Consider the following 20622-nt stretch of genomic DNA (forward strand, 5'->3'; position numbering starts at 1 on the left):
CAGCACAGAAACATTTAGTGTGACCAGGACATTATCCTCAAGTGTTGCAAACTGTCAGCTGCGTTAAAATAAACATTCACCTTAAAAATTTTTATTTTAATAGAGTCAGATCAATTGCAGACATGTTTACTTCTGAGATGAATCATGGATTCTGAGAAAGAAACTGGCTTTTGTAGGAAATCTGTGTCGTTTTGCAGTTTCTACAAATTGTTTATTTAGGACTAATCCAGTAAAACTGTCAAAAAAATAATCTAAATACTACCAACCAGATGAAGTTTATACATCATTAAGGACTTATATTGATCTACTGCTATAGAATTGTTAAGAAAATTTGTATATTTTATAAACTTCACCCTAAACTTTAATTTTATGTGAAGAATTGCTCCTTACTATCACAAAGTGCTCCTGTTGTTGAACCGCTGTGCAGGTTGTTCTGCTGCATCTGTACTTTATTTCCTCTAATAACTCACAGCTTCAGGGAACGAGAGTGCTGCACAATTATAATGTTCCCGCTTCATATTTTTCTGGCCATGCATAAGCTGTATTTCAGAAAGCTCTTTAGGAGGAGTGGACATCGGGGGTTCTGTGCTCTGAATGAATCACAGAATACTTCCAGTGTTAACATCATCAGCCATTGCAAAGGTTCAGCAAAGTTTATGTTCAGAGGCCAAAACGATTCACCCAATAAATTATCCTGACTTCACTCTCTGCTATTGAATTGTATCTGGCCATTTTTATCTTTTTAAAAAAATTAGTTGGGATTACAGGTGGAAATTACCACCAGAGTTACAACCTGCAAAAGTGCGTATTTCCTCCTGCAGTTTATACTTTACATTGTCACTGTTTTGATTAAATAAAACCGTAAAGTAAAAACAGGGTTTTTCTTGTAATTCTGTTGTAGAGCATTCTGTGTAATAATCTAATCTAATCTAAATTAATTAATATTTTAATTTTAGACCAAGTTTGCAACATCCCTGTTTTCAGAAGGCAATACAATCTGCATGTCTGTTTGCTTTTTGCAGAAAGCAAACAGACATGAAATCAAATGTGAAATAACTTTTTTGTCATCTTAACTCACTTAAGAATTAAAATATTCCGGAAAAAGCAGAGTTGTTTATGAAGTGAGCATTTTTTCTGGGTTCGTATGTTGAGAAAAAGTTTCAGTTGATTTTCCATTCCTCCCTCCTGCCGTCTCGGCCTCCTCCCCAGCTCCCAGCCCGGCTGATCGGGTTTCTACTCATCTGCATGAGTCTCTCCAAAGGCCTCTGGTGTCCACAGCCTGCCTGCTAATGAAGGGCAGAGACGCACGATCCGGTTACACACACTGATCAAGCTTTTACTACAGCCCTCTCCAGCCATCGATTCTCGGTTTAGCCCAACAATCTGCACATATAACTATGGCTGCATTCACGTTACAAACCAAACTGGAACAACTCTTGTAGTGATGCTCTGCCTGCAACAAACACGTTTTAACATTTGATGCCATCATAGACTGTTAATAGCTGAACAGACTGGGCCAGCCACACATGGAAAACAGTGTGTGAGGGCTGGAGGGGTGTAAATAAATATGAGAAGTGATGAAGAATTTGAGACGGCTGCACCCGTCGCAGGTTTTCTTTCTTTGTGGTGTATTGATCAGGGAGGGGAGGACCGCGTCTGGTAAGAGTCCGGGGTGTTCAGATTCATAGATAAAGACATTAAAACATGTTTGACAACAGTTTCTGTATCTTGTTCCATCTGGATGTACAAATCTGATAAAACATTAATACTGATGCTAAAAATTAACTTTTCCTCTTTTCATTTAAGTTTTATTTTGCTGATGTTGTGAAGTGAAATGTAGGAAAGATCACTTGTTGAAACTCAAATAGCCAATAAAAGCCTGTCATATTGAAAAATGTGAAACATTTGGTTTTGGACTTTCTGGTTAATGGAAAATTATTTTGCCTGATAAAGAAAACCTGATAGTGTACAGAAATTCCCTCCTCCTTTCAACAATAGGTAATTTTCACCACTGACAATGGAAACCATAATGACTGGAAATGGTAATTCAATTTATTTACAATTTATTTATTTAATTTGTTAGGTTTGTTATTCCTGCCCATTCAGGGCCTGGAATTTCTTTTATGCCAACATTTAATTGATTCAATCAATTTACTATCTAAAAATAACAACTAATTAGAGCAGAGAGGATAAAAACCCTTGTAGTTTCTAAAATATGAGCGGATTATTCAATAGAAAGGTTTTACAAAGGAGCACAGAGGACAAACTATCATCTTCATGATATACAGTAAGTGCCCATTATGTAGCAGGGCCACATGCCTCTTATGTACCACTAAAAAAATAAGATATAAAGAAAGAATTCAAGACCAACTGAAACGGGGTAATTTAGTTGAAATTATGAGTTCGTAGAAATGATGGCTCACTCAACCTTGCAGCGGCTCGACCAAGGCCGCTGCAAAAAAATAAAAAAGGACATCCTTTAAAACTAAATGAGGGAAGCAGCTTATTCGTATACATGCAGCACTCTAAACTTTAATATAGCTGCACAAAACTTTTTGAAAAGCAAATATTAAGGCCAATAATGATGCATAAAACACAAACTTCAGAGATGTTCTTGTTGTTTTGCTCTGAGGTTCTGTGAATGTAGATATTGGAAACTAAATTATATGAACAAATTTGGGAGAAATGAGAGAAACCGCCTTTCCAGATCCACAGGAGATGACAAGGTTGGAGAAAAAGATTTAAGGAATTAAGATGTTTTTGTTTCACATTAAAAGTATGTCTTGTTTTTGAAAGAGTAAATTATGTCCAATCACAAACAAACTTCTTAACTAAACATGTGCATTTCTGGGTTTAAGTGTACAACATACTCATATCAAAGTAGAAGAAATGAATAACTGAGTCTAATGTGGAGCCATTTTAATTACAAAAAGATCACAGAATATTTTCTAGAAAGTATTTTCACTATATCGTATTGTGTCTGTTTCACATCCTGGACATTGGATTCAGGTGATCTGACCACATCCATCGCTGCAGATCTGGCTGCTTGGCATGTAAGTTTCTTTCTTAAAAGATAACATTGAGATACCTTTATAATAATCCAGATGGGAAATTTCCTCACAATAAATATATAACAGAGAAATATTATTTATGTTGTCGTAAAGTGAAAATGAATTGGGACTAAGCAAAAGTTTGGTTGTTGCTTGACTGAATTGACCCATATGGAAAGTTTGGTGGAGGGAGGATCATCAGGAATTTGGCTCTACTCCTGATGCTGCAGCACACCAAGAGAGTTTGAACATATTGTGCTCACAGCTTTGCTTCGTCTGAAGATGTTGCATTTCTTTCTGGCCCAGCTGCACAAAGCAAACTCTAAACAGACACAAATAAACCAGCTTGATGTTGAAGAGCTGAAATGTCTGCAAGGAGTCCTGATATTAACCAGATTCAGCTGCTTTAGGACGAATCACAGCGAAATATGTCCGTCCGCCTAATGCACCTAAAAATTGGTAAGACTGAAACAACTGCTGCACATGTGATGTCTTCCTGTACATTTAGTATTCATCTGTCTTTGAAAGTAATTGCTTTTTGTAATCTTTTCATGTTGTGCTATTTTTTCTTTGCGTCAGTTTAACAGTTTAACTGTTTTATGTTTCCTGTGGTTTTTTTGCACATAAGATTTATTTTATTTACATACACAGAGTTAAAATAGAATTTTAAATAAATTAATTACCATTAAAACAGCAAGAGAAATTATGAAAAGCTGAAATATGATTTAAGATATTAAAAAACAATGTGGGCAGATTAATTTCTGTCAGTTGTAAAGCAAAATATATTTATAGTTCTGCTTATAAAAGCAATTGCTTAATGAATATTTGGCAATAAATCAATTTCCTCAGAACATTTTTGCTCTTTTAATTAAAGGGAAATCATCAGTCATGGAACATTTATTACTTTTGTCATAGTTATTGTTAAATCTATCTTTTACACATTGTTGCACATTATTCCATTGCTGTTCTGTTAGTGCATCAATGCACAGCTAACAAACTGCAGGCAGAAGCAAAACATGGAACATACAAAAAAAAAAAAAAAACCTGAGCGATGTGCATTTACCAATTCATGTCTAAAAGCCTTTCCTTGTACTTGATCCAAAAGAGCTTTTACTCACCCGTTTGTTCTCTTCTTGGACTCCCACCTCCTCCGTCCCCCCGCCGCTCTTCCCTTTATCCTTCATTCCCTTCAATGCTGGGTTTAAATATGAAACTGAATGATTATTGTTTAAGGATCTGACAGCAGTGCAGCCTCTCATAGTCTTCCTGTCCGCACGAGGCAAGCCTCTTAATGTGGCCCCTCTCTGCAGATACTAATGTTATATATGTTGATTTAAAAGAAAACAGGGGGAAAGCACTTAAGAATAGTATCCTTTAGTTTAGTTTATTGATTTATGTCCAACATGAGTTCATACAGAAGTAGGATGGATACAAAGAGGGTTTTAATAAGTAGACTGCACTGTGGCAATGGAAGAAATAAATAAAACATATTTAGATCCATTCTGGCTAAAACGAAAATTATATATAAATGTATATATCCATTATTTACATTCATAGAAAATGTTTTTCCCTGAATGAAAACAAATTATTATTTTTGAAAAAACAGCAACAATAATGAATTTTGGGAAGTGAAATGATTTAGAAATCATCCCAGAAAAAACAAAAACGGGACATTAGAAATATAAGCAAACCAAACATCAAATAATTAATAAATAAAACAAACAATGTGCTTTGGACATTTTTTAAAAGCCACCGAAGATCAAAGTGAATTTTAGTCCAACATGCTTGATATAAATATTTCAATATCATACAATCAAATAAATGTTTATGTAAATTTACCTTCCTGATTTCAGATTTCTCTTTCAGTCTCCAGCCCATGCTTAACAAATTCAGTTTAAAAACTTTAAATTCAAAACTGATATTTTTACGCATTTGCAGAAACTGCCTCTTTCTCTGAGTGGCTTTCAGCTCATGTTTTGTTTCACTTGACGTTTGAGGAAGTTTATATATCTACAGGAGACAGATAGTCAGATGGTGAAGTCTGCACAGCAGGATGTCTCTTCCCTCTGGGTGGATTAATAACCAGAGTATTTATCTTTGGCCTGAAGGGGGCGGAAGCTGATTTGACAGCCAAGTGTTGCATTTAACCCCTGCTGACTCCATCAATCAACACAGATCATAAAAACAGTAATCCAATTAAAAACCCAGAGACAAACGATACCATGCTTATCTGTCAAATATCCACAGTTTTCAAATGAAGACAGGATGAATGTTACAGCTTGAGGGAAATTAGATTGTTGTTAAATTAATGGTATGGATTACGTTATGGATTGTGGCTTAATGAAAATCACAAAGCAAATACAAGAAGTTAAGAGCTTTTTTCACCACATGTCCTGCAACATGTTCCTTTATGTCTGTGAACAAGGAAACAAAGACTTTGTGTGGGCAGTAAGCATAATTTCTCTGATTGGTTATTGTTTTATCAAGACTTACTCTTTCTCCCACCTGAAAGCAGTGTGACTAAATTTATCCCCCTCATTTTGCTGATTCCGTTTCTGGAAGACTAGAGGTGAAAAAGGTTCAAACTCAGAATAATGGCAGCAACAAGAGACGGAAAAGAAGTATTTTCAGATAAATTATCTTGCCATCAGCGTTACAATTTAGGCTTCCTGCATTCTTCAATAGTTTTGTTAGTGTTCATTATTGTTTAGCAATTTGTTTTTTGAGACACTTTTGTTCTTTTATAAGAGAGACTTAAGATGTAAATTCACCAGATTTTTTTAATCTTCTGATAATTAAGAAAACTTTTAGTCAGACAAACAAAAGAGCAGTTCCTCAGGAATGTTTCTCAAGTTATCACAGTTATTTTTAAAATAAATTCTTGCTGTCATCCCAGTAGCATCAGCCACTTCTATTGTAGCATTGATATATCGTACTGTGAAAAAGTATTTACTCTCTCTAACTATTTACATCCCAGTTTTCTTCAGTTTTTGCTTTTTTCCCCCAACTGAAAGGTTTCAAATCAACCAGATTTTTTCTTCCTGAAAAAGAAAAAATCTGAAAATAGTTTTCAATTATGATTTTCTTCAGAAAGGAAAAAAAAAACAAGTTGAAATGACTTTCCTCCCATTTAGGCCTGATGCCAGCATCTCTTCTGAATTGACACCCTGAAAAAGTAACAATACATAAGACAAAACTTTTACTGTGATCTGCTGGGTTCCTTCATGTGTCAAACATAAAGTAACTGATTCAAACTGAGTTTATTCAGAGCTGAGGTCCATCCACAGACCTCCAGTTCAAGCTGACCTCTGTGGAGCTGCTGCTGTCCGTGGTGCTGGACGCTCCATGTAACCCCGGTGTGATCGAACTATTCAGAGACACTGCAGTAGAATACTGCTACAGATAATCCTACTTATTAATCAAGAGCATGTTGATAGCCTCCAGATTTTAGTTCTGTAGCATTTTAAAAACTGATCAGTGTATGAATGTAAAGCAGTGAAGTTTTAGTAAAAATGCCAAAGCAACTGTCAAACCTTCTCTGCTTTCACACAAACACACTACTGCTGTCATCTCCGCAGAATAGACCAAAGGAAAAGGTGTGAAATAAAGAATCATAATTATATAAAACATGTTTGATTGAAGATGTGTTACTGAACAAAGAGCCTAAAATAAATAAAATGAAATGATATTTTTATAAAACATCCATATGGCTGCAAAGTTTCTGATAGCTTTAAGACCTTCACTGTTTTTGCTAATTCTCATGTTGACATGGTTTTATGATGTCAAGCACCTTGTTGGTGAAATGAACTTGATTGTCCTATTCTGTTGAAACAGACACTTTTCTCTCTTCCTTTGTTTAAACTCCAAGAATTTCAGTCGCTCAAGATCTGATTCTCTGAAGAAACCAACTCTGCCAGGAAAACCGCCACTTCCTGTTACGTCCTTCCTGACTGTCCTGCCAGTCACTCACCATTCTGTCTTTCACAGCATCTCATCAGAAAGCAACCCACAAGAAGCAGATTTGTTCCTCTTTACATGTTCATACTGTTGTAAATGAAACCTTTTTATTATGTTGGATAAGTTTATGGCTCGACCAAAATGCAGACAGGAAAAGAGAAGAGAAGCGTAGCAGGATGTCATGGATTAAAACAAAGTGCAGAGTAAGGAGTCAGCAAACAATAGAAGGTTTAAATATACTGAGGAGGGAATCGAAATGACGAGGGAACCAGAAGAGCTAATTACAGGTGAGTGGATGCAGCTGGGGAGGAGCAGCTTGGGCCAGATGAGGAGATGATGAACAGCTGGGAGAGACACGCAGGTGAGGTGAAAGAGAAACAAGCAACGGATATTAAAAGAAAAAATGATCTAAAGAAACAAATCAAAAGTACAAACAATGAGACTAAATTCATTGACACAACATGATAAGAAATAATAAAAAAACGATAAAGAAATAATCAGAACAGAAACACAAATCAAACTAAAAGTCCAAACATTATGACATTTCATTGTCCAGGAACAGAAAGGAAAACCTAGAATCAGGCAGAATTTTTACTGTTGTATTATTGGAGAAGCTTTATATAATTTTAATATATCACTAATATTTTAGTCATTTGTTAGATGTAATTATTATTGTTGCCTCTTCAACCACTTAGGGCCTCCTCTGAAATCCCTGGCACTGGATAAATACATTTCTCTGGCTTTGTAAAACCTTAAGACATATGTATAAATCAGCAAACTTGTAACAAGTAAATAAGTGCAGTAAATTACCCAAAGTAGCCTGGAACACATGGGAGGAACATGAGTTCCCTCAGCTGATGTATCCTGCTTTTATTGCATGTTCTTTTATTGCATGTTGTTTGCATGTGCTTGTTTTGCAAGGTGTGCTGCTTCCCAAGCTGCTTTTTCCTGCTTCAATCTGCTGAGCTTCAGCTCTCACACACTTTCCCTGTGAATGAGTGCCTTGTCCCTCCGTCATATCTGCTGAGCTAAGGCTGAGGAAAAAGGAGGCGTAAAAGGAAACGTAATTAAGCCTGCAGATAATTTTGATGACAGCAGCAAAAACGGGAATTTGGCTTATGGTCAGTAATTGTGGTTGGGACACTTTGACCCCTGCTCATGTGCAGAGTGACTAAGAGGGATGAGGGCGGGGCGCAGTGTGTGTCCCGGGGGAGGAAACCAGCTCTGATCATACAGAGAGCAGATGTGGGATGGACAGTGGCGTGTCTCTGCAGCACATTGATGGTTGCAGTTGACCGATGGTCAGTGAAGGCATGCAGAGTTCAAATATCAATGTGGAAAGGAGATTTATGGAAATCAAATAAACTATAGAATGAAAGTGTAATTTAGAAGAGGTTTCCAAATGGACTCATCTCAACTTGTTTCATTTAAAGTGCCAGTTCACTGTAAGGACCCCATAGGAACTAAATAAGTTCATTCCTGGGGATTTAATAAGGACTTTCAAAAACAACATACATAAGTAACTCAGTAATTTTCTCAGTTCCTCTGCTTTTAATGCCATTGTTGTCTCATTAGTAATATCCAGTGTTGGGCACACTTGTACAGTAATGTGCTAACAACAGAGCTAACTTTCTGATTAGCATGTTAGCGTTTTTACTCATTTTTTTAGGTGTTGACGTTTTGTTTGACAACTGTTAAGAATTCTTTATGTAATAAGATCAGAGTTCAACTGCGCATTTTTAAATATTAAATGACTGAGTAGCCTTTTTATGGAATATTTTTACTCTTACTTGAGTGAAATTTTGAGCTCTACCCAAAAAATGCGGGAAAAACATGTAAGTAGTGGAACCAGCCACACTATGGAAAAAGTGTGAGTTGTTGTCTTGTACTTCCTGTTTCATTGAAGTCCAGTTGAGGAGTTTTAGTCTTGGTTCCTCACACCTGAATTCTGTTCACATGATGCATCATGTTTTCTCTGTTTGCTCTTGAATTGTTGTCTCTTCTTTTGTCTCGGTATCGGCTCCTTATGTCTGTCTTCGTCTTTGTTTTCAGTTTCTTTCTGTTTTATCGATTCACTGCACTGCTGCAAGTATTGTTTTGTAAATCTGCTTTTCAATCAACTCTGTGTTGGAGTTCTCCACCTTCACTGGGCCACATTCACTGAGGTTTGAGCTTTTATCAGGTTGAATTGCTTTCTTATGATTTACAGTAATAAGGCCTCTTGTATCAGGCCTCAGGGCTTCCAGAAAATGAAGTTTGGTCAGCATGGATTGTATGCATTTCAGTGATTGCTGCTGATGACAATGACATCAGCAATCAGCATCAGCAAACTTTTCTTTTTAAGCTCATTTGTATGGCACATTTCAGCAGCCAGGCAGTCCAAAGTGCTTTACATCATGAAAACATGCAAATGGAAATGGCATTTTGTCCAGTGCTATTGTTGAAATCATTAATGCACATCAAAATTTTCATCAATGTGTTCATCAATGTTTCTTTTATTAGAGTTCAAAAGCAACTCAAAGGAGGTGAGTTTTAGTACAGATTTAAAGAAATGCTGCTTTTCAGCTGTTTTGCAGTTTTCTGGAAGTTTTTCCAGATTTGTGGCACAGAGAAGCTGAATGCTGTTTTTCCATGTGTGGTTCTGATTCTAGGGAAGCAGAGCAGAAATACTTTTATCATGTATTGTGGTACTAAGCTGTTCAGTGATTCAAAAACCAACTAAAGTATTTTAAAGTCTATTCTCTGAGTGTACGGACTTTAGAGCTGGGGTGATGTGCTCCATCTTCCTGGTTTTAGTCAGAATGCTGCCAGCAGTGTAGAGGATTGAGTCTGACTTTTTTTAGGCAGTAACTTTTGCAGTAATCAATGCAACTGGATGCATTTCTCCAGATCTTTCTGAGACATCTTTCTAATTCCAGAAATGTTCTTCAAGTGAAAGAAGGCCGACTTTGTAACTGTCTTTATGTGACTCTGAAGGTTCAGGTCAGAGTCCATCACTACACCCAGGTTTCAGGGCTGCAATAACAGAAGCTGCATGCTGACTCTTGATCGTTTCTCTTTAGGTCCAAATGTGTTTGTTGTCGTTAAGGCGGCACTTTCATTTTCATCTGCGTTAGATGTGTCTGTAATCTCTGGCGGTGAACTCTAAAACAATCAGTGATCATCAGTGCAGAGTGCTGCTGCTGCTGTTGCAGCAGCAGGAGGAGCAGCCCTGACTTCTTGGGTCTGCTCACACACCCTCACCTCCAGCCCCTCCCAACTCCTATCACGCTCACCGAGGTGTCTGGTGACTTTGGCCCATGTTAATATGTTGCTCCTCCCTGAATGGAGAAGGAGAAGAGGAGAGAGGGAGGTAAAGAGGAGAAGCTCCAGCCCACCACCAGCATGTCCCCAGGGGCCTTCAGCCTGCTTCTGTGCCTGCCCCTCCTGCTGCTCAGTACAGCTGTGGCTCCCCATCAAACCCTGACGAGCTGGAGAGCAGTGTGGGGAAGCTCTCCACCACTCTTCATTAACTCTTCATTAGGTGAAGCCCTCAGACACCAGCTCCTGCTCCCCTCTCAGGCGATACTTCCCTCAAAGAGATGGATGTGGCACCCAGGGCCCTGGCGCTCCTCTCGCCCCTGGTGCTCGCCCTGCTCAGCCTGTCGCCTGCACCCTCCTTGGGAGGATGCCCGTCTGCTTGCCGGTGCTCTTTTGCCATGCTGCAGTGCCTAGAGCCCAATGGGATAAGCAGCATCCCACCGCTGGCGCTTCAGGAGAGTGAGAACGTGACGGAAATGTGAGTATGGACTCCTACCTGAGGGAGCATGCGACCACATCATTTAAAGTTAGCTTGAAGTTTATTTCTCCTCTCTCTGACTTCTAGTTAGTGCTGAAATTGCTCAGATTGTCTGAATTAGTTGTCTTTGCAACTTTTAGCTGTGATTTGATTCTAATGTTTTAGTTTTGAGTTGTTTAAGAAAGAAGAATCTTATTGTTTTGCAGCTTCATGGATTGATAATGTGTAAGCAATGATTATGGAAACAGATGTAGTTTCAGCCAATCAGAGCAACTTGACATGTTTTTCTTAAGTTGGACTTAAGATTTACTTTGTGCAGTTTTTTCACTAACCAGGAACTTTTTTATTATTATTCAAAAATCCACTTACACTTAGAACAGTACTTCTTTATATCTGACTTAAAGTTAATCTGCATATATAAAAGCAGTATTGTTGTTTCCTCAATGTAACATAAACTCTTTGTTATCCAAAATGCTTCACTGTGAAGTTTAGGCAAAGAAAGTTTGGTTGAGTGGATGGGATTAAAAGAATTGCAGAAGTTAAATAGAACAATAAACATTAAAGTTAGGCATAATTAAAAATAAAGACGTTATAAACTGCAAATTCAACACGCGTAAAGAGTTTGAGACATGAGGAAAACAACCTGGTAGTGACCCTTGACCCCTACAGGAGAACATTTCTGTTTTCAGTCCTGACTTCAGTCCCTCTGCTGTTGGGACAAACCTGTAGAAACTGATGATTCGCCGTAAGGGTTTTCAAAGTGTTGCTTTTAGATATTAATGAGATTTCAGTTCTAATTTGTTAAAGAAAACCTCCTATAACTCTGTCGGATTGATCTTAATATTTCAGAAAAAACTTCTCTTTTGATATTACCAATGTGTAGCCACTGTATTATCAAGTGTAAATGTATACAAATTTGGACTTTTAACAGGAATTATGAGAAAATAATACATTTCATTTGCATTCATAAAGAACATTTTTGTATTTAAAGGCTATTATGTTTCTCAAATTAACAAACCACCTCTATCAGTGTCTTGAAATATGTGATTTGCCAAAACGGAAGAGGATATTCAACATTTCTATTGTTTCAATGTGGATTTTGAAGTTTCTAAGCAGAAAAAGGATGATCTCTCATTGTAAAAGCTGGTTTACTTTGATGTTGGTGCATCTTTGCAATCAAACATGCCAGTGTTTCTATAATTACCTGCCTGATGGACAGATGGACAGTAGGAATGTGTTTGAATAAAACCCGGCTGAGGTTGGAGACTTCTCGCTCAGCAGCAGCAGCACGTCTGCAGGCAGAAGACTGTTATTTAACATCTGCTTTTTAAAACTTTGCTCAGAAAAGGCAGCAGAAAGTGACCACCTGTGATTTAGAGAGAGCTGCTGTATTATTAAGCAACCCACCATCAGCTCCAGCATGGAAAACTAAATGTCACTCTCTGCACCGACACGCTGTTCTCTCTTTGTTCCTGGACCCGGATTGGAGCAATTAGCACTTGTTAAGAAGGAACTACATTTGTGAAATGCTTTTTTCGGCAGAGCAAGTCAATTTGCTGCCAATTTCTTTCACCTATATGCCCCTCTCTTCCTCTTTCCTTCCTTCTTTCCTCCTCTCTCTCCTGCCTCGGAGGTATTTCCTTGTATCTGCAGCCTGTTTTGCAGAGCTCACACTCGACAGTCTCTCTCAGATGTTCAATCAATAAGAGAGCAGGATTCTGTTTACTGAGCTGCTCCAACATGCCAGCAAACAACAACAATTCTGCGTACTGGCAGTGCAGGGAAATAAAGGCGAAGCGTGGAACAAACAAGGACCCATTATCTGCAAAACAGAGGCCGAAATTTATCATACGCAGAGTTGCAAATTCAATTTTGTGAATTGCCAGTCAATGCCCCCACCCAGGAACAATAGATGATATACAACCCACTTGCCTCAATCCAATAAGTAAGGCCGATGGGCGATCCTGGGCCCACCTGCCCTGTAATCACATTACTGCAGTGCAGGTCAATCAAACATGAATATAAACGTTTTGTGTGTGACAGCTGATGATCAGGAAAGTGGAAACTTGAAACAATGCCACATGTTGAAAGTATAGCAGGCATATTACAGAAAATATCTGTATTCACGCGATCCCTTTATATCTGCGTTCCGCTCTTCACACTTCAGAGGGAGGGAAATGCAGGCTGCGCAAAAAACTGTTCCAGAAAAATACAAGCAAAACTATAAAACTACAAAAATATTCACAACAAATTGACAGTGAAAACTAGCTGAAAGTCAGAAGAAAAAATGACCAAAATTACCCTCACATGTAAACAAATGCACAACAGATTTTGGTTGTCAGTAACTTAATGCAAAACACAAAACAGTCTTCTGCCCGCATGTGAATGTAGTGAAAAATAAAGCTGCTTTCTAACCAAACTGATCAAATGTTTTTAATTAGCAGATTGAACATAAAAACAGGTGTGTTTGAGATGAAGTGTGTGAGCACAACGCATCAGCAATGACATTTGAACTGCTGCATGTTTAGCTTTGTTATCTGGAATAAAACCACTTTACATCTCAAACTCTCTGCTTTCCTCTCAGTAGTTTGTCAGTGTCCTTGACAGCAAACATTCAGTCTGTGTTGTTTAACTCTGTCGTCTTTCTCACTATGAGCTTCATTGAAACATTCTGTAGTTTCTCTTCTGCACAATCACCACAGTTTTTTGTGGGATGAAAAACTGTAGATTTGCTTCATATCTGGGCTCTTTGTTTGCCTCTGATGAGTCAGAGGTTTTGTTTTCTTCACCTCTTTGCCAATTTGTTCTTGTATCTTATAGCCAAACATGCTCCTGGTGTCACTTCCCATCTGTCAGCAAATCATTTTTTGAAACCATTTAATGAATTCAAATTTCATTGGTTGTGAAATATTGTAATGAATTACACAAAAAATGTGATTGCATACGACTGAAGCCAAAATATTAAAATTTTTGAGAGTTTTAGGGTTGAAATCATAATCCGGTAATCTGTAATAACTACTCCTTTAGACTGAACACAGTTTAAAAGATTGAGTTTCTTGGTTCTTCCATGTGTTTTTGTTCTCTATGTATTTGGTTTGCATTGTTGTTTCAGTTTTTTGCTTTTGGTTCATGAGAGGCAGAACCTTCAGCTTTCATCAGCCGCCTGCTCTCCTGTCAGCTGGAACCAGTTAGCAATCAGACATAGAAAACCAGAGTTTCTCTGTGTTGAACTGTTTTATTTCTAGGTGAGGGATGTCCTTCTTCCTCTGGACTCTTCTCATGAGTCTGCAGAGCAGCATTTTGTGTTTAAGCTGGTATTTTTGGGATAGTTTATCTCTGTTGATGAGCTCCAACTCTTTCAGTTTCAAAGACTTCCTTGCCATCACCCTACTGTTAACGCCCGCCACACTTTTTCTCTCTAATTCATTTTTGAGACTTCCTGCTGATGCATTGTGTTTACTGGAGTCAAATGACGACATTTCCCCATAACAAATCTGTGTTTAATAGATAATTATTGTAAATTGTAAGCTGTGAGTACAAAACGTTCTCTGATGGAAAAAAAGAGAGATATTGTTACAGAAATGTTAGGGACGAAATGATCAAAAGTGCAAAGATATGCAATGGGGAAGAGGCCAGACGACCAGAAGTTATTCTCCATCACTGACCTGTGCAACGACAAATACCAAACTCTTCAGCAGGAAACATAAAAAGCAGAAGAATGACCAGAAAAAGCAGCTTGGCACGCTAATAGTTTTATAACAAATTTATGTCAGATCAAGATTTACCGAGTGACACTTTATGACAACAGTCATAAATATTCATGAAGACTTACTCATGTTCATGTCAGCTGTAATGTCACATTTATAACCGCGTCTTATTCACAACCCGTCAAATAGTGTTGCCAAAATAATTTATAGCAACTTCCTTCTTTAAAGTTTTGATGCATATGTTTTCTTCCTCCAAGAATAGTGATGTGATATTTTTCTGCATGTTCTTTTATGCTTCCGACTCTGAAGTGAAGCTTTTCAGTTGTTTGTCCAAACTAGACGTTGAACTCTAAAAGGCCTCTTGTGTTGAGTGTGTACAGTACTTTGTCCTTCTCAAGAAAATTTAATAATTGCACTTTTTAAGTCTTGTCCTTGTTTTCTTTTTTCCTCCATTTGCAAAGGGTTAAGCCAAACAACAACAAAAGCTTAAGGACATGACAAATTGTATCTTATCTTCATGTTTTTATCTTCCTGTGTTTTTTCCATTTAATTAGCTACATTGAAAATCAGGCAGGTCTGGAGAACATAACAGAGGTCAACCTTGCCAACTACAGAGAGCTGAAAAATCTGTAAGTGCATGTTTTATCCTCCAAACTAACAATGAGGGCCAAATTCTGAGTAATATTCAACTCTTTCAGTTCTGAGAAACCACATATGCTTCTTCTTAAAACTCTGGTTTTATATGTTTACTCAGTATTTACTCACTTAAATTTGGATTAAAATGCTACAAATGCTGATTGTCGAAGTTCATGTATTGTTTGTTCATATTTATTTTTCTCTTTTTTCCTTCTCAGAACCGTCACATCATGTAAGCTGAGGTTCATTTCTGCAAATGCTTTCCAAAACAACCCGAAGCTGCAGTATGTGTAAGTTTTCTCACTGATGATGAGATTTTGTTTAGTTTGCTGCTCTGCTTGTTCATCCCTACTGGTCACCTGTTAAATATTAATTTTCTTAAGTCTGTCTGCTCTTCTAAAATTATGAACTTAAATTCTTAAAAACCAAAACATGGTTTCTTGATATTTAAAGTTCTCAGAAACATTTCTTTCTTGGTGTTTTCATCCAGGATTATCCAAGTAAAGGAAGCTAAATGGGAAAACATGTTTTTCATACATCAGTTTTATTTCAATTCACTTTGTTCTTATGTAGTTCAGATTTTTCATTTTAATAAACACAAAAAACTGAAGGGTTATACATATACAGGACACTACTCCTCATTAAATAAATGAACAGGTTAAGTTTCTGTCTGATAATCTGGAAACCCTGCAGCAAATGCTTTATTTTATCCTGGATTATTCTTGCTTTCTTTTGTTTTCCTTCTGGGCCGTCTGGCCTCCCATCTTCACTGAAACATATCAGATGAAGCCATCAGGTCGGTGTGTTCATGAACAGCTGATGCTTATCGGCACCATCTTGTCCTCATCGTTTTACTGAGCGTGTGCAACATGTCCAGTGCTGTTCCTCTGAAAGACAAGCGGCTTTTCTGATGATGGTCGCTGAGGTGTAGGAGAGGGGTTGGGATGCTCAAGAAATTGGAGAAGACATCCACCAGTCACCTTTTACTCGCTCACTTTGGCGGATTATTGACAACTGATGCATAATAAATACACTCCACTAAGGGTCCATTATCACTTAATCAATACTTCAGTGTGGGAGAGGGGCCAGCGAGGCTTGGCTGGAGTGTGGGGGTTTCTGAGATGGATGCATTTCTAAGATTAGGAAGGTCAGAATGCAAACTAAAAAACATTGAGCTGGTTAAACCATTTTCTCCGTCTGTGCTGATCTACACTCAAACCTCCCAGATTGATAACATTTCTGCTGTTATGTGGCTGAAAGAGATCTATTCCCGGCTCCGCTCTCCCCCTGTGGATTGGAGGAGGAATCGAGCCGGTAATGGATAAGCCCCAACGGCTAACCCGTCTGACATGAACTTTTGGGAGCAAGGAAAACAAATAATTGAACCCTTGGCCCTGTCACAGTGATTATGTATTGGTTTCCATGCGCGCTCCCCACGGTGGCTTTCTGTCATCTTCTGAGGGAGGTTTATTTACAGCCTCTCAAAGTCTGAGGATCATTTGAGCTCTGCTGTGATGATATTTAAGTGGCCTGAGAGGATTGACCCCAAAAAATATGTGGAATGGTGTCAGTAATAACACGAGGGAGGCACAATAAATACGTACATTTAAACAAATTATTTATATGCAAGACAAAAACATGACAATTACTTCAGTGCAAAAATTGTATTCCGAGGAGCTGGATTTTCTTTTTATACATTTCAGGTTTTCTGATTATTTTTCTGTGTGTTTCTTTCTTTTGGATTTTTTCCACCTGCAGGCGTCCTTCAAACTTTCCTCTTTAAAGTTTTCAGAGTCAATTGTGATGTTTCCAAAAGCTCACACTGCAATCTTTGGGCCATTGAAGCACTTGAAGGTGCAAGCCAAGAATAAAGTGCTGTATTATATTTTATACTCTAAAAATGAAGATTCAGTAACTCACCCTAAACGTCAGTTACTGGTTTGGATTTCAAAAATAATGACTAAACTGTCAAACTGAAATGTTTGTGCACATAACCAATGGATGAGTTCATGTTTTTTATTATAATGATTGTTTTATATTCTACATATATAACATGGAAAAGTTAACATTTTCAACATTTAAATTATAATAATATATTCTGATCCAGGATTGAGGTTTCTGATGCTTGGTACTCTTTGGTTCATCATAATGGTTCCAGTTGTTGGAAGACCCTTTGAGAAGTTAAATGAAATAAGTAAAAATAAATGAAGTCTTCATTTTTGGGCAGTAGGGTTCAGTTCAGGGACACCCCTGCAGTTTGCAGCCAGTTTTGGCTGCAGCCAAAAATTGATAACTTCTGGTTATTAAATGTATTTCTCAAATTTGACCTCTTCTTGGGTTAATGTGATTCACTGATCACTAATCTGTACATTTTTCAATTTTTTTTAGTTCCGTCATAATTTAGACTGAAATCGTCCTGATGTCCACTACAATAGACATGCTATGAAATTTCAATGAAAAAATATATATTTTAAATAAAATGGTAAGGTTTTCATTTTGGCCTAAAAGGTAGGAAATCACATAAAAACAGAAATTGGAAGATGCTTTTTTTCTTGGTTTTAAATAAATCCTACAAAACTGAAACACGTTTTGAAGGATGAAGAGAATCCTGTCTTCCTTCAGTTGATGCTTCACTGCAACGTTTTAGTTTGTGACTCCATGGGAATCACCTAGTTTGAGCTAAATAACTACTTTATGTCAAACAATTTTATCTTTATTGATTTAACAAAACAGATTGACAAGTAAAGTAGTAAGAAATGATGAATTCACTACTGTAGTGTCAGCATTATTAATTTGTATTAGACATAAACATTGTTGGTACATTTTATTTGTGTTCAGAAATGTGAATTTTTATGTTTAAACTCAAAACAATCAACTGCACTCAGTTCATTGTGTTATTACTGACATGTTTGAGTCATGACAAAAGTGGGAGATGGACTTTTTTCCAGATGCAGTTCTGCAGCAGAACAGCGTTACTCTACCAAGAACTGTTTGTGACTGAGGACTAATTACCTAATGCACTGAACAGAGATGTGCTGCGGTGGGCTCATGAACACTGGTCCTGGTCGGTGTGAAATACTTGCCGGGGTAATTGATCAGAACCAATTTGGATGCATTAACGTTTTCCACTGAGTGTAATTCAAAGCAGGTACACATTGTTCTGAAGGTAAGCAATCAGCTCCCAGCTTGACTTGAGTCCTACACAGTACCAGAGTTGAAAAAATATGACAGAACTCGTTCCTTTTAGTTTGTCTTCTTGGAAAAATTTATATTTCTTGTGAAACCCACAAGGAAGCAGATGTTAAAACATTAAAAAGATGAAACTAAGAATCTTTCAGTTGATCTTTTTCTCTGTTGTGAGACTTTGAGATGACTGATTCGTGCAGGCAGAATTATAACTTGCAGCGGTTTTGTTTAATAAACTGTAAAAGCTTTGCGTTTTTTTTTTGGTTTTGTTTTGCAGGAACCTTGCATCGAACTTTCTGGAGCACATCAACTGGAGAGTGTTTCATTTTCTGCCTCTGCTCAACCTGTGAGTCATCTTCAAATTCTGCAAAAGTTAAACTGAACCTGATTCAAAGTGTCAGAAAGAACATTTATTACTTGTAAATGGAAAATTGACTCAACCATACCATCCATGCCTCTTTTTTAAGATTTCCCTCCAAACAGTGAGATATTTTTGTCATTTTTAAGGGATTGCTGGTTGATTTCCAGAGACATTGTTTCTTTTAAGGTTCTTCCATCCATTGTCCGTACCTTCTTATCCGGGCAGCATTACAGGGGAGTGGGAGGCTGTTTCCAGTGACCTTTGGGCCAGAGGTGGGGTTCACCGTGGACAGGTCACGAGGTCATCACAGACAGTTGAATAATTAAGTGATAAAAAAGCATAATGCTCCTTATTAGTTAGACATGAGTCTCTACCTCAAGCAAGGAGCAGAATATTGATGACCATTATATCAATGGTGAGTCGAATTGGAGCCTGATCTCTGGTAATCAAAGTGTTGATCAAGTATTTTTGTCAGTTTGGTTTTTATTAAGCAAGACAGTTGCACAAAAATCAAAGTTCTCAACCTGCTGGTGAATCTGTAGTGTAACCATTACATGTGGTCATAAGTTATGGGTCATGGCTCAAAGAATGAAAGACTTCAAGTTACTGGAAAACATTTAGTTGTTTGAGCTCTTGCTGTCCTGAATAATTTAAATCATAAAGAGTTATTTGTCAAATCTGAAGCCACCACCTGTCTGTGTGCTTTTATTTTTCAGGATTTTAAGGGACAACCCTCTCGTCTGCTCATGTGACCTCTTCTGGCTGCAGCAGTGGCAGAAAGAAGATCGTGGCGATGTCGACAGCCAAATGCTGTTTTGCTTGTCCAACGATGAGGAATTTCTCCTCAGTTCTTTGGTGATCGATAATTGCAGTGAGTTGTGTTTTCGTTCTCATGCCTCACATTTCTCTTTGTGGTGATTGCACCATGTAGCAATGAAGCTATTTAACCTTTGATGATGCGTTTGATCGTCCATCACTTCAAATCTCAAGCCCTAATCCAGTACATTTGAGAATATTATAACTATTTGTATTTCAAAACATTTGCCAGTGCTTATCATGCTCATCCTGCTTTCTGTGCTGATCCCAGGTTTGCCTGAGGTGACCATTTATCCACCACAACAGAAGACCAGAGAGGGAGGAAACCTCGTGTTTGAATGCCATGTGACAGGAAGTCCCACCCCCAAAGTGACGTGGCAAACGAAAGAACTTGCATCTAACTTTACAGTCCAGGTAGGAAGGATTTTTAGGACGTTGTCTGTATTCATGCAAAATACTGCTGGCTCTGTTTAATTCAGTTTTGGAGTCAAATATTGAAGAGAATAACTGGACGTGAAAACTTTCATTTCCATTCAATTTCTGAGAGAAACAATGTTTTTTGGAGGTTGTAGCAATCTGTGGAATGCATTTCTGGTCCTCCACCAACTTTCAGCTTGGCTGCTCCAGGTAGCATGTATACCTAGCCTGAAAACCTAGCTACAGTCTCCCAGCAACCAGCACATCCAATTCTGGGAGCAACTTCCAGGCTTGTGCTATTTTTTGCCCAACTGAAGAAGGGACTTCAGCATATGCTGGACTCTACGTTTAAAGAGTGTCATAATTTATCACCAAGAACATAATAGCTTTTTTACTGCAGCTGCATGATGAGATTCTTTATCGGGGGAAGTCAGAGCATTGACCAGCCATGTTGCGTTTATCATCTCTGGTGCCAAGAGCAGTAAAATCACCTACTTGGGGCATTGCCAACCCATTGTGGGTCTCATGAGGTTGTAGCCCTGGCAAGAGGCCAATGTGGCCAGTCCAGGTTTATGCTCTCTGATAACTAAGCCGCACAGATTTGCATGTGCCCTCAAAGAGACCCAGTGGATCAGCTGTCATTGCTGCAACCGCTCTTCTGTGCATCACTCTGAATCCTGATGCACAGAAACTATGCTATCCCCAACGTCTCTG

At 38.0% G+C, this 20622-nt stretch overlaps 1 protein-coding gene across 1 annotated transcript in view; it reads left to right on the plus strand.

Moving 5' to 3' along the window:
* The first annotated feature begins 10534 nt into the window (after positions 1-10534).
* The window catches only part of ntrk1 (neurotrophic tyrosine kinase, receptor, type 1), a 31751-nt gene continuing 21663 nt past the window's right edge, over positions 10535-20622 (plus strand). The window contains 6 exon segments of the mRNA XM_055047193.1: positions 10535-10785; positions 15047-15121; positions 15347-15418; positions 18592-18660; positions 19392-19546; positions 19763-19905. Of these exon segments, the coding sequence (XP_054903168.1) occupies positions 10589-10785; positions 15047-15121; positions 15347-15418; positions 18592-18660; positions 19392-19546; positions 19763-19905 (711 nt within the window). The 5' untranslated portion in view covers positions 10535-10588.

The sequence above is a fragment of the Poeciliopsis prolifica genome, unplaced genomic scaffold (assembly GCF_027474105.1).
Source record: "Poeciliopsis prolifica strain line A6 unplaced genomic scaffold, Auburn_PproV2 SCAFFOLD025, whole genome shotgun sequence".
NCBI classification, from domain to species: Eukaryota; Metazoa; Chordata; class Actinopteri; order Cyprinodontiformes; family Poeciliidae; genus Poeciliopsis; species Poeciliopsis prolifica.